General features: G+C 33.9%; 1 protein-coding gene across 1 annotated transcript in view; it reads right to left on the reverse strand.

Annotated features, from left to right (window-relative positions):
• Positions 1 to 12,124, reverse strand: part of LOC139488286 (uncharacterized) — a 42,086-nt gene extending 29,962 nt beyond the window's left edge. The window contains exons 1-2 of the mRNA XM_071273785.1: positions 12,036 to 12,124; positions 10,174 to 10,359 (exon numbers count right to left, since the gene is read on the reverse strand). Of these exons, the coding sequence (XP_071129886.1) occupies positions 10,174 to 10,359; positions 12,036 to 12,113 (264 nt within the window). The 5' untranslated portion in view covers positions 12,114 to 12,124. The remainder of the gene's footprint in view (positions 1 to 10,173; positions 10,360 to 12,035) is intronic.
• Between the last annotated feature and the right edge of the window lie 1,447 nt (positions 12,125 to 13,571).

Consider the following 13,571-nt stretch of genomic DNA (forward strand, 5'->3'; position numbering starts at 1 on the left):
TTGGTAGTATACTTGCCTGTGATCTTGCGAACCAGCAATTGCATGCAAACATATCTCAACGATCAAGACGGTATGCTCATCGATCTCAGAGGTGAACATCTCACTATCCGTTTTCATCTTCTTGCGTTTACACAATAAATCCCAGTTGCAACGGTCTCTACCTCAAATCCCCAAACGCCCAGATTACCTATGGGTATGGACTCTACTTGGAGCGTGGTCAGCAATTCCACGACGGAGCCGTTCTGATCTTATATTTAGATGCTTACAGTCCCTTCAAAAACATTCCCATCCTCGGTATGCTCCTATATAATAACTGAACGATTTAGATTCTTGGTACCAACAATGTGTGTCGAATCAACTAGATGCAGAAATTTGAAGGTATCAAACTACCTTGAATGCCTATAAACGTCTGGACAAAGCTGTATCTGTAGCACTGGGTGCTTGTTCTGTGGTTAGTTTGGTGTTACCCAGCAGTACCCTGGGTTCAGCTTTGACCGGTACAGGTCTTATAGCCACCCTTCCTCTGGGATTTCTAGCTTGCTTGAATGCTACCACCGTAATGGATCTCACACTAATTTCTAGGCATGTAACCAAAAAAAAAAAAAAAAAAAAAAACACCACGATACCTTGCGATTGCCCCAGTCCAAAAAGTCCTTGGTGGAGCAATGTATCAGCTCTGCTTTAGCTAATGATGAACAGATCTATGATGCCGAGTTTGGGAAAGTCGTCACCTGCCTCAAAAACTCAATTCAATGGTTTTAGACCCGATTTTCAGGCTTAAACAACATATCCTAACACTTCCAATCATACCGTCCTTATCAAAAATATAAAAGCCGTGGTAATCATAGCCGGTGCGCCTGGTTTTTTTCATCCCATAGCCCACGATTTGCACTGCTCCATCGGTCTCTCTCTTTGCCCCGACGGTGGTCAGCTGTTTGTTTAGTCTTTTACATCCCCAAGTGCAGATATTTTTCCTTTTCCACCTGAAGGTTATGATTTTTGCGAATCCACATTTCGTGTCAACTTCGTGTCAACATCTTTAATGTCTTTGACAATCCAGGGTGAGTACTGACTAACTTCTCGCCATTTGAGAGTTTCCTCAGCAGTATTTTCCAAAATTTCTACCTCTTGCGCCATATTCTCTCTCTGATCAGACATATTTGTAATCTTACAATCCATTCTGTTGATTATCTGTGGATTTTTCTTGGTGTGTTGTCTTTCTTCCACAAAGATACATTTTCCCTCGACCCCAACCCCCACTTTTTTCCCTCTTAACCTCGTCAATGAGCGTGCAAGATTTTCGAATTTTTCGGTCCGGTCACAGCAGAAATTCCCCTCAAAATGTTCACGCATATTTCGATATTTAAGTCCTTCGTTACTCCGCGGAATAAATTGACTATATACCATTTGTTCCTCTCTTTATAAGCTTCCGAATGAGGTATAAGGTAGATCTGTAATAAAGGGCTGAAGGGTCACAGTATTCCATTCCATTATTCAAAATATCCATTTCATTATCCAAAATTGACTGTTTCTTATTTTTCACACGAATTTTGGCATTTAAGTCCCCCGTAACCCCTCAAATGGTCATTGCGGTACATATTGTTTTTTTTTTCTCAATTTATTCATCTATTATTTCGACATTTAAGTCCGTCGTTTCTCCTCTAATATGCGTTGCCAAACATATTGACTGTATACCTTTTGTTCCTCTCGTAATAAACTTTCGAATGAGGTATAAAGTATATCTATAATTAGGGGATAAATGGTCGCAGCATTCCATTCCATTATTCAAAATACCGAATCATTATTCAAAATTTGCTATTTCTTAATTTTCAAGCATAATTTGGCATTTAGGTCCTCTGTAATCCCTGTAATGGTCATTGCGGCACATAATGTTTATTCTCAGTTTATTTTTCTATTAATAGGCTTTAATTTGGTGTAAAAAAAAATTCCTGAATAAGAGGGGACAGGTTGCAGCAGTCCATTCCATTATTCAAAATAGCCATTTCATTATTCAAAATTTGTTATTTCTCAATGTTCACGCGTAATTCGATCTTTAAGTCCTTCGTTACTCCTCTAATATGCGTTGCGGGACAAATTGACTATATACCTTTTGTTCCTCTTTTAATAAGCTTTCGATTGAGGTATAATATATATCTGTAATTAGGGGTTGAAGGGTCCTGCCAGTCCATTCCATTATTCAAAATACCCATTTCATTATTCAAAATTGGCTATTTCTCAATGTTCAGGTGTATTTCGATATTTAAGTCCGTCGTTACTCCTCTAATATGCGTTGCAGAACAAATTGACTACATACCTTTTGTTCCTCTCTTGATAAGCTTTCGATTGAGTTATAAGGTTTATCTACAATAGGGGCTAAAGGGTCGCCGCAGTCCATTCCATTATTCAAAATATCCATTTTATTATTCAAAATTGACTATTTCTTAATTTTCACGCGTATTTTGGCATTTAGGTCTTCTAATATTCGTTGCGGAACATATTGATTATAAGCATGTTGTACCTCTTGTAATCAGCTTTCGAATGAGGTATAAGGTTTATCTATGATTAGGGGCTAAAGGTTCGCCGCACTCCATTCCATTATTCAAAATATCCATTTCATTACTCAAAATTGACTCTTTCTTAATTTTCACGCGTATTTTGGCAATCAGGTCTTCTAATATTCGTTGCGGAACATATTGACTAAATACATTTTGTTCCTCTTGTAATCAGCTTACGAATGAGGTATAAGGTTTATCTACAATTAGGGGCTAAAGGGTCGCCGCACTCCATTCCATTATTCAAAATATCCATTTCATTATTCAAAATAGGCTATTCCTTAATTTTCACGCGTATTTTGGCATTTATGTCTTCTAATATTCGTTGCGGAACATATTGACTATATACATTTTGTTCCTTTTGTAATCAGCTTTCGAATGAGGTATAAGGTTTATCTATAATAGGGCTAAAGGGTCCCCGCAGTCCATTCCATTATTCAAAATATCCATTTCATTATTCAAAATTGGCTATTTCTTAATTTTCACAAGTATTTTGGCATTTAGGTCTTGTAATATTCGTTGCAGAACATGTTGACTATATACATTTTGTTCCTCTTGTAATCAGCTTTCGAATTAGGTATAAGGTTTATCTGTAATTAGGGGCTAAAGGGTCGCCGCACTCCATTCCATTATTCAAAATATCCATTTCATTATTCAAAATTGGCTATTTCTTAATTTTCACGCGTATTTTGGCATTAAGTATTCTAATTTTCGTTGCGGAACATATTGATTATAAGCATGTTGTTCCTCTTGTAATCAGCTTTCAAATGAGGTATAAGATTTATCTATAATTAGGGGCTAAAGGGTCGCCGCAGTTCATTCCATTATTCAAAATATCCATTTCATTATTCAAAATTGGCTATTTCTTAATTTTCACGCGTATTTCGGCATTTAGGTCTTCTAATATTCTTTGCGGAACATATTGACTATATACATTTCGTTCGTCTTGTAATCAGCTTTCGAATGAGGTATAAGGTTTATCTATAAATGGGGCTCAAGGGTCTCCGCAGTCCATTCCAGTATTCAAAATATCCATTTCGTTATTCAAAATTGACTTTTTCTTAATTTTCACGCGTATTTTGGCAATTACGTCTTCTAATATTCGTTGCGGAATATATTGACTATATACATTTTGTTCCTCTTGTAATCAGCTTTCGAATGAGGTATAAGGTTTATCTATAATTAGGGGCTAAAGGGTCGCCGCAATCCATTCCATTATTCAAAATATCCATTTCATTATTCAAAATTGGCTATTTCTTAATTTTCACGCGTATTTTGGCATCTAGTTCTTCTAATATTCGTTGCGGAACATGTTGACCATATACATTTTGTTCCTCTTGTAATCAGCTTTCGAATGAGGTATAAGGTTTATCTATAATTAGGGGCTAAAGGGTCGCCGCAATCCATTCCATTATTCAAAATATCCATTTCATTATTCAAAATTGGCTATTTCTTAATTTTCACGCGTATTTTGGCATTAAGTATTCTAATTTTCGTTGCGGAACATATTGATTATAAGCATGTTGTTCCTCTTGTAATCAGCTTTCAAATGAGGTATAAGATTTATCTATAATTAGGGGCTAAAGGGTCGCCGCAGTTCATTCCATTATTCAAAATATCCATTTCATTATTCAAAATTGGCTATTTCTTAATTTTCACGCGTATTTCGGCATTTAGGTCTTCTAATATTCTTTGCGGAACATATTGACTATATACATTTCGTTCGTCTTGTAATCAGCTTTCGAATGAGGTATAAGGTTTATCTATAAATGGGGCTCAAGGGTCTCCGCAGTCCATTCCAGTATTCAAAATATCCATTTCGTTATTCAAAATTGACTTTTTCTTAATTTTCACGCGTATTTTGGCAATTACGTCTTCTAATATTCGTTGCGGAATATATTGACTATATACATTTTGTTCCTCTTGTAATCAGCTTTCGAATGAGGTATAAGGTTTATCTATAATTAGGGGCTAAAGGGTCGCCGCAATCCATTCCATTATTCAAAATATCCATTTCATTATTCAAAATTGGCTATTTCTTAATTTTCACGCGTATTTTGGCATCTAGTTCTTCTAATATTCGTTGCGGAACATGTTGACCATATACATTTTGTTCCTCTTGTAATCAGCTTTCGAATGAGGTATAAAGTTTATCTATAATAGGGGCTAAAGGGTCGCCGCAGTCCATTCCATTATTCAAAATATCCATTTCATGATTCAAAATTGACTCTTTCTAAATTTTCACGCGTATTTTGGCAATCAGGTCTTCTAATATTCGTTGTGGAACATATTGACTATATACATGTTGTTCCTCTTGTTATCAGCTTTCGAATGAGGTATAAGATTTATCTATAATTAGGGGCTAAAGGGTCGCCGCAGTTCATTCCATTATTCAAAATATTCATTTCATTATTCAAAATTGGCTATTTCTTAATTTTCACGCGTATTTCGGCATTTAGGTCTTCTAATATTCTTTGCGGAACATATTGACTATATACATTTTGTTCGTCTTGTAATCAACTTTCGAATCAGGTATAAGGTTTATCTATAATAGGGGCTAATGGGTCTCCGCAGTCCATTCCATTATTCAAAATATCCATTTCATTATTCAAAATTGACTTTTTCTTAATTTTCACGCGTATTTTGGCAATTACGTCTTCTAATATTCGTTGCGGAACATATTGCCTATATACATTTTGTTCCTCTTGTAATCAGCTTTCGAATGATGTATAAGATTTATCTATAATTAGGGGCTAAAGGGTCGCCGCAGTCCATTCCATTATTCAAAATATCCATTTCATTATTCAAAATTGGCTATTTCTTAATTTTCACGCGTATTTCGGCATTTAGGTCTTCTAATATTCTTTGCGGAACATATTGACTATATACATTTTGTTTGTCTTGTAACCAGCTTTCGAATGAGGTATAAGGTTTATCTATAATAGGGGCTAAAGGGTCGCTGCACTCCATTCCATTATTCAAAATATCCATTTCATTATTCAAAATTGGCTATTTCTTTTTTTTTTCACGCGTATTTTTGCATTTAGGTCTTCTAATTATCGTTGCGGAACCTTTAATAGCTGACTATGCGGTATGGGCTTTGCTCATTGTTGAAGGCTGTACGGTGAGCTATAGTTGTTAATGTCTGTGTCATTGTGCTCTTTCTGGATATTTGTCTCATTGGCAATCATACCCCATCTTCTTTTTTATATTTCCTCATTTTTATGCATATTGTGGCATTTAGGTCCTCCGTAAACCGTCTTATGGTCATTTTGAATCAAAATATAGCTATAGTGTCACAGTCAATTTTTTTTATATTTTTTTCACTATTCACCGCTTCAATTTGAATAATGAAACATAAACCATTTCATTATTCATTATTCATTTTTCAATATTGAATAGTGAATAGTGAACTATTTCATTATTCATTATTGAATAATGAATAATGAACTATGAATAATGAACGTACTTCAGCGCGGTCATCAGGCACAATCCTTCCCGTTAGGGGTTTAGTATCATACCATCATAACATATATGAGAAGAACATAACCCGTGTCATGCCAACAACTGGTTTTTTAATAAATGTGTTTAGTTCCGATGCAAAGACCCTATAAGTGAATCAATATTAACGCCAAAATATGCAATCTTTAATGACCTGACAACAGTATCGTAACTATATCCCTTCTTAATAAGTCTATTCAAAGGTTTTGTTAGTTTTTGAGGTGAATACTGACACCTTTGCGCTTTATAAAGAATATTTCCATAAAAAATTGGATGTGAAATACCCGAACGTATAAGAAGTCTGCATGTTGAGCTATATTTACGAATGATGTCCTTATACCGATGATAAAATTTAGTAAATGTTTTGACTAGTTTGTGATATCGAAAACCCTGGTGTAATAATTTTTCAGTAATACATAAATTTCTCTCGTTAAAATCTAAAACATTGTTACATACACGAGCGTATCGTACAAGTTGAGATATATAAACACCGTAAGATGGTGGCAAGGGAACGTCACCATCTAAAAATGGATAATTAACGATAGGAAATGAAAAATCATCTCTTTTATCATAAATTTTAGTATTCAGCTTTCCGTTAGTGATATAGATATCAAGATCGAGGAAAGGACAGTGGTCATTGTTAGTATTAGCTTTATTTAAAGTAAGTTCAGCAGGATACATTTCTTTAATATACATACTGAAGTCGTCATTATTGAGAGCCAAAATATCATCCAAATATCTATATATATTATTAAATTTGTTTATCAGATGTTGTTTTGACGGGTCTGTGCTTACTTTTGTCATAAATTGTAACTCATAGCAATACAAAAACAGGTCCGCAATAAGTGGTGCACAGTTAGTCCCAATTGGAATATTGATAATCTGACGATATACGGAATTCCCAAAGCGAACAAAAATGTTATCTAGTAAAAATTCAAGGGCATATATAGTATCAAAGCATGTCCAATTGACATAGTTTTTTTGTTTATTGCTACTAAAAAATGACCTAAAAGAGTTTGAACATATATATTCACATTCTGACTTTTTAAATGCCCATTTAATTAGGTGTGTGAATTTTTTCTTAATGAGAATGTGAGGCAATGTGGTAACTTAAATAACTTAAGTTATAAGTAAGAAGAACCTTGGTAATTCTATGCATACTACTTCAGAATACTTTTAACTAGGGGACTTTATGAAATCTGAGTTTAGGGAACACGTAAGCTGAAATAATGTTTGCATACGGACCATGATGCTCAAAATAAATCATTCAAACTGGCAATAAACTAGTGTAAAACTGGGGTGGGTGGGGGAGGGGGTGGGGGGGGGGGGGGGGAACTCCGTGTAACACAATAGTAATGGAAAAAAATACAACAAGCATTTATAAAGACGACAAAAATAAAATGTTTTGCCTAAATTTATGAGATAACTGTATTATATTTGAAGCTTTGCGGACGTCCATCGGTAGTTTAACTGTCGCAAATTTAGTTTACCTGGCGATTCGTACCGATGGACGTCCGCAAAGCTTAAAACAATACAGTTATCTCTTTTATAATGAAAAACAAATTCATAATTAAATTTCAATCATTATTTCAGTCTAAAGTTTTCATGAAAGAGAATTCCGCGAAAAGATGTTCTCTTTTTGGTCCTTAAACTAGGTGACGTCATAAGTATGCTTCCGACGTCAAACGTAAACACCGGGCGTTTTGAGGCTTCTATGCCGCTTCAGAATGTAATAAATGAACAATTTTAAGTGCAACATGTGAGTTTTTGTTTTGCTTATTATTGTAGAAATAAAATCCTAACAGGAGGGATTGTGCCTGATATTCATATGATGAAGACATAATCTGTCAATCAGTTTAATTGAGGGAACAGTCATTATTTATCAGATGAGGGGGTCGGTGCATTATAGGGGGGGGGGGGTCATTGCCAAAAATATCATACCACTGGGGGGGGGGGGGGGGTACCATCAACAAATATTTTAACTAGGGGGTCACACAATAAAGGTTTTTATGTCTGACTTGTATATGAATTGTTGACAAAATTGGTGTGAGTGTGCGATCTGTGAAATAATGTCTGTTTATTAAATCTTTGATAGTGTAAACTGTAAAGCACCATGCATCAGGATATGCATAATTTCTCAAGGACAGTGAATCTGATCACTCCTTATCACAGTTGTGTAAATTTACAATCAATAAACTAACAACTCTATGAAACGTTTCTCCCTAATTTTGACCACAGGAAACAGTGAGTTGGAAAGATTTTTGGACATGCATAATTAACTTTCTATAGTCATGATAGTGTTTAAATCATTTTGATGTGATTTTTGAGATGAAATGGGTGTGTATATATAATTATTTTGATGAAAGCAAGGATGCATGTTAGTTATATGTCCGTCACGTGGTAATAGGTATACTTATTTTATGAAATTATTACAAAGATATCGAATAAGAATAAAAGATGATCTCGATATTATAGGTATATCCCTTCTGTATTCTTAAGGTAATATTTTTCTATTCGTTAGTATTTTTTGCCCTTTTCTTCTTTTATTCATATTTGAACACCAGTGTTCTCTGTTCTTTTTTTTTAATTTTTTTTTTTGGTCCATTTTACTATAAATTTTATCCATTCTCCGATATTCTTTCCTGTCCAAATTTCAGACCTTAATAAAAAAAAAAAAAAAAACTTGATGGGCACCATGGTATTCACACACACTAAACAATTATACACTATATGATTTGAACAAAGAACAAATATATTCAGCTGGGGCCCCTAAACAAAAATGTTTACTTGTTCAGAGAAAATTGATAAGACACTAAACTCTTAAAACATACATCTGTACAAAACAAAGAAAGGCCAGAGGTTCCTGGCTTGAAAGTATATTTCTTTATCTCAAATAAATCATTTACATATTATTTAATCAAGAAAGGACAAGAACCATTTAATCGGGGTTATTTTATTTGCACTTCCTAAATCATTTGTACATTGGAATCCTGACCTCCCCCAGTCATAACTAGATATTTTAAAGTTCAAAGGTTAAAAAAATAAGATACAAGGGCCTGTGATTGGGATTAAAATAACAGTCAATATTGAAAATTTATTTACCAGTATACTTATAAAATTTGTAGAATTATAGGTTGCAGTAAAATAAATTAATAAATTGGAACATACAATTTTCTGTATATTTTTTTCTATTTTTCTACATGCACGTATCAGATATTCCTTTTTGAAAAAAAAAAACAAGAAGAAAGGCTGTTTGTTATACTCAGAGCTTCTGAAAGCCGGTTGCTATGCAGCTGGTCATCATCTCCTCAACACAACTGGGAATCCTTTTTTTTGGGGGGGGGGGGGGGGGTGGTGGTCAAACTTTTGAAATTATGTTCTTAGGGGGGTCACTATGTGGTTTTATAAAATAATAGGAAGGGGGGGGGGGGGGGGGGGGTTCCCCAACATAAAATTTGAACCGACCCCTCAGCTGATAAATAATGACCATTCCTTGAGGTCTGGAACTGGCATGTCAGTTAGTGCTAGTAGTCTGTTGTTATTTATGTATTATTGCCATTTTGTTTATTTTCTGCTGTTTCATATTCTGACATCGGACTGAGTTTTACTGTGTGTACTGTTGTGCGTTTGTTTTTTCTATATTGGCTACAGGTATAGGGGAAGAGTTGAGATCTCAAAACAACATGTTTAACCCTGCCGCAATTTTGTGCCTGTCCCAAGTCAGGAGCCTCTAGCCTTTGTTAGTCTTGTATGATTTTTTATTTTAGTTTCTTGTGTATAATTCGGAGTTTGGTATTACGTCCATTATCACTGAACTAGTATACATATTTGTTTAGGGGCCAGCTGAAGGACGCCTCCGGATGCGGGAGTTTCTCGCTACATTGAAGACCTATTGATGGCCTTCGGCTGTTGTCTGTTCTATGGTCGGATTGTTGTCGCTTTGACACTTTCCCATTTCCGTTTTCAATTTTATGTCAATACGTACTGAAATTCAAAATGTCGGCTTAGTTACAGACAAGGAGATAGAGAATTTTACGCTTGCTGTCGTCCAATCAGAACTATTGATACATATTAAATGCATAAGAAATTATATTATCAAGTAATAAGTATTATATATTACCATTGATTTTGATGTTGATATTGCAAAAGCTGCCCATTGATGAGCAAATGACGAAAATGAGACTTTAATCGAGAAATGTACACCATCAGAACCTGCAGGGGTCCACATGAGTATGAAGCTGCAACCTCCATCACAGTCTCCCCAGCATCCATGCGTATCACCACAAGCACTGTCTTTAGAAAAACACTACACAAAACGAGACAGACACAAATTAACATTTGCCAATTTTGAAAAAAAAGTGTTAATTGCAAGACCTACTGTTGAATTAAAAGCATGTTTGTTGTATATGGCGATATTTTAATAAAATTTAATAATAATTAATCTGCATTTAAGGTATGTTTTAATAATTTCTAGAAGATAATCCATCAAAAAATCCCTTTCTCATATATGTGTTGAAAAAACCTCAAACATTTTATCGAAAGCAACGTGAACCTAACTTGGTCATAAATGGAATAAAAAAAAAAATGATTATTTGATTTTCCCTTATTCTTAGCCGATTTATCGTTTTCCTGACCAGTTATTTAGTTTTATTTCATCAACGTGTGGTTTATATGATCTCAGTTCCTTATTGGCCAAACTTTAATTTTTACTTCTTGCTTTCCTTTAAATTTTCCAGTGTGCCGTCACGATAAAATTCGACCATCCCCATGAGGTTACAAAGAAAGAACACATTTTTTTTGCAAAAAAAAAAAAAAAAAAAAAAATTGAAGATAAGGACAATGCTTGTCCGCATATCGTCTTAAAATCGTTAAAGGAACAGTTTCTACCAAAGAAACTCGTGCACTATGATAGTTCTCATCTCTAGACATTTACATATTACATATTTAAAACGCTCGGTAAGCCTCGCATTTCTAAATTTGAAAAATTGATTATCTCGATAGGAGTAATATCGTATGAAACTTGATGCAGTGCTAGAACTGATATAAATATTCCCCTCCACCAACAACATAAAAATAATTAACAAAAGTATTGAGAAACATAAAATTGACACTATCAATATGATTGAACTTAAATACGAAAATACACCAACATTTTTTTCCAATGTGAAACATGTTAAGTACGAAATACTATGTCATCTTTTTAAAATATATAAATGCAACATTGATAACATATTTTATGTATATATAGAAATAATGATTAAGATTGTTAAATTGATTTAAAAACTTTTGTAAACTTTTTTTGTAAGTGTAAACCGATAAGCAATGGTGGTGTGTTTCATTGTTTTGACATGTTTGAGTCGTCAAAGAAAATTTGATTATTTTTGCAAAGATATTATAAACAAACGAAAAAAGAAGTGTCTTCGTCTATGATACATCTCGAAGTCTTCTTTCAAACAATTGTGTACATAAGTATAAAGTCAAACTTTTCAAGGTAAAAAGTATCAAATGATGACATTTAACGAACACATTAAGAACACCTGAAAGCGTTTGATAATATTCATGCTGATAGTTTTTTTGGTCCGAATCAGTGCCAGATCAAAGGGGCGAAGGCGTAGAGGTCGCGCGCCTTCTTCTTTTGATTGTTTTGTTTTATCTTCTAAATGTGATGTTTTTCACGATACCTATACGATTTATAAAATTCGCTCATTCTGTTGGAATAATGCCCCTACCAAATCATGCCAACGACTAACAAATAATGGTCAGTGATAATGACGAAAACATTTTAAAAGTTTTCAACACAAAAACATATTAAAAGTTGGATATTTTTGTTTTTGTGAAAAAAAACCCAATCGCATCTAATAAGATTTTACAACATACTACAGCTACAACACAAATTAATACGATCAATATTGGTTCTTTTGTGGACTAAACTAAATAATCTCTATTCTAACAAAGCGCAAACTATATTGTCAGTATACTTACATTTACAAGATTGGCAGCAATGAACAAACATAATACACATGTTACCAGGACGTTAAAATTGGTTTTGATTGCTGTCATGGTGGCTTCTATCTAAAAAATAAATCAGGTTTCAATCAAATATGGTTATTGGCATTAGTTGATAAACAGTCGGTCAGATCAATAATTAACCTTTTTTTATTACTCTTTTTTTTTGCCGTAGATTTCAATAAGTTCTGTAAAAACTCATTAGTAAGTGGAAGAATCAAAACAATGTAAAGGTTTGCCCTAACATTTAAAAAAAATACCGTTTATTTAATATGTTTAAAAAATTAGGAGAACTGTTGTTTATACAAAAATTGAAGGGGGAAAGATACTCCAAGGAAAATTAATAATAAGAAATAAAGAGGAGAAACAATACAGTAATGGATTTGAAGTACAGACAAGTAAAGTATTTTTTTCAAATAAAAGATTCATAACTGAAATATGTGTCTTGGTGTAGTAAAACCTTCAAGTTAGCATTTCAACATTGATGAGTCGCTCGTATTCTTTAATGATTAAAACGGCGGGTGTAACATGCTAATCAAGATTTACTAAAGCTTCCGGAGCACCTGCGATAATCTCCAGTTTTTAGTAGGGTTTGTTTTGCAGTCTTTAGTTTTCTATATTGTGCTTTTTGTATTGTTCTTTTTTGTAATTTTGTTGTTTTTTTTCCCAAAAGATATTTCGTATTTCTGTTACGCTTTAAATAGAATTAATTGAAAACAAATAGCAGTTTTTGACCCGTTGATACATTTTATTTCTTAAGTCAACAAGAAAAGTTGACGCATTTCTTACACTTAATTAGATTAGGTTATAATGTGAACTTACTGTGTGGTTTCGGAATTTCGGGTATCTGTTTGAGCATTTCAAACCTTTTTTAGGGAAATTGTTTTCTACCTATTTATAGGCAGGGTTACTTTCACGACGTATTGACGTTTTAATCACGTCGAAGCCTCACACTATCATTTTGTAACACCAATACTGGTTGTTAAATAAAGGCAACAGTAGTATACCGCTGTTCGAAATTTATAAATCGATTTAGAAAAAAAACAAATCCGAGTTACAAACTAAAACTGAGGGAAACACATCAAATATAAGAGGAGAACAACGACACAACAGAAACATAACAATAAAATGCAACACTTACAGAAACGAACTATAATATAGCAATGGCCATTTTCCTGACTTGTTATAGGACATTTTAAGAAAAAAATGGTGGGTTGAACCTGGTTTTGTAGCTAGCCAAACATCTCGCTTTTATTGCAATGTTAAATATAATATTAAAACGACAACATTACATGACAGGACTACAATACAAATAAATGGGAGAACATACAGGACAGAGAAACACACAAATGATAGCTATCAAAAGGTACCAGGCTTATAATTTAATACGCCAGACACGCGTTTTGTCTACATAAGACTCATCAGTGACGTTCAGATAAAAAAGTTCGAAAGCCAAAACAAGTATACAGTTGAAGAGCATTTAGGACCAAAAGTTCAAAAAAGTTTTACCAA

The sequence above is a fragment of the Mytilus edulis genome, chromosome 9 (assembly GCF_963676685.1).
Source record: "Mytilus edulis chromosome 9, xbMytEdul2.2, whole genome shotgun sequence".
NCBI classification, from domain to species: domain Eukaryota; kingdom Metazoa; phylum Mollusca; class Bivalvia; order Mytilida; family Mytilidae; genus Mytilus; species Mytilus edulis.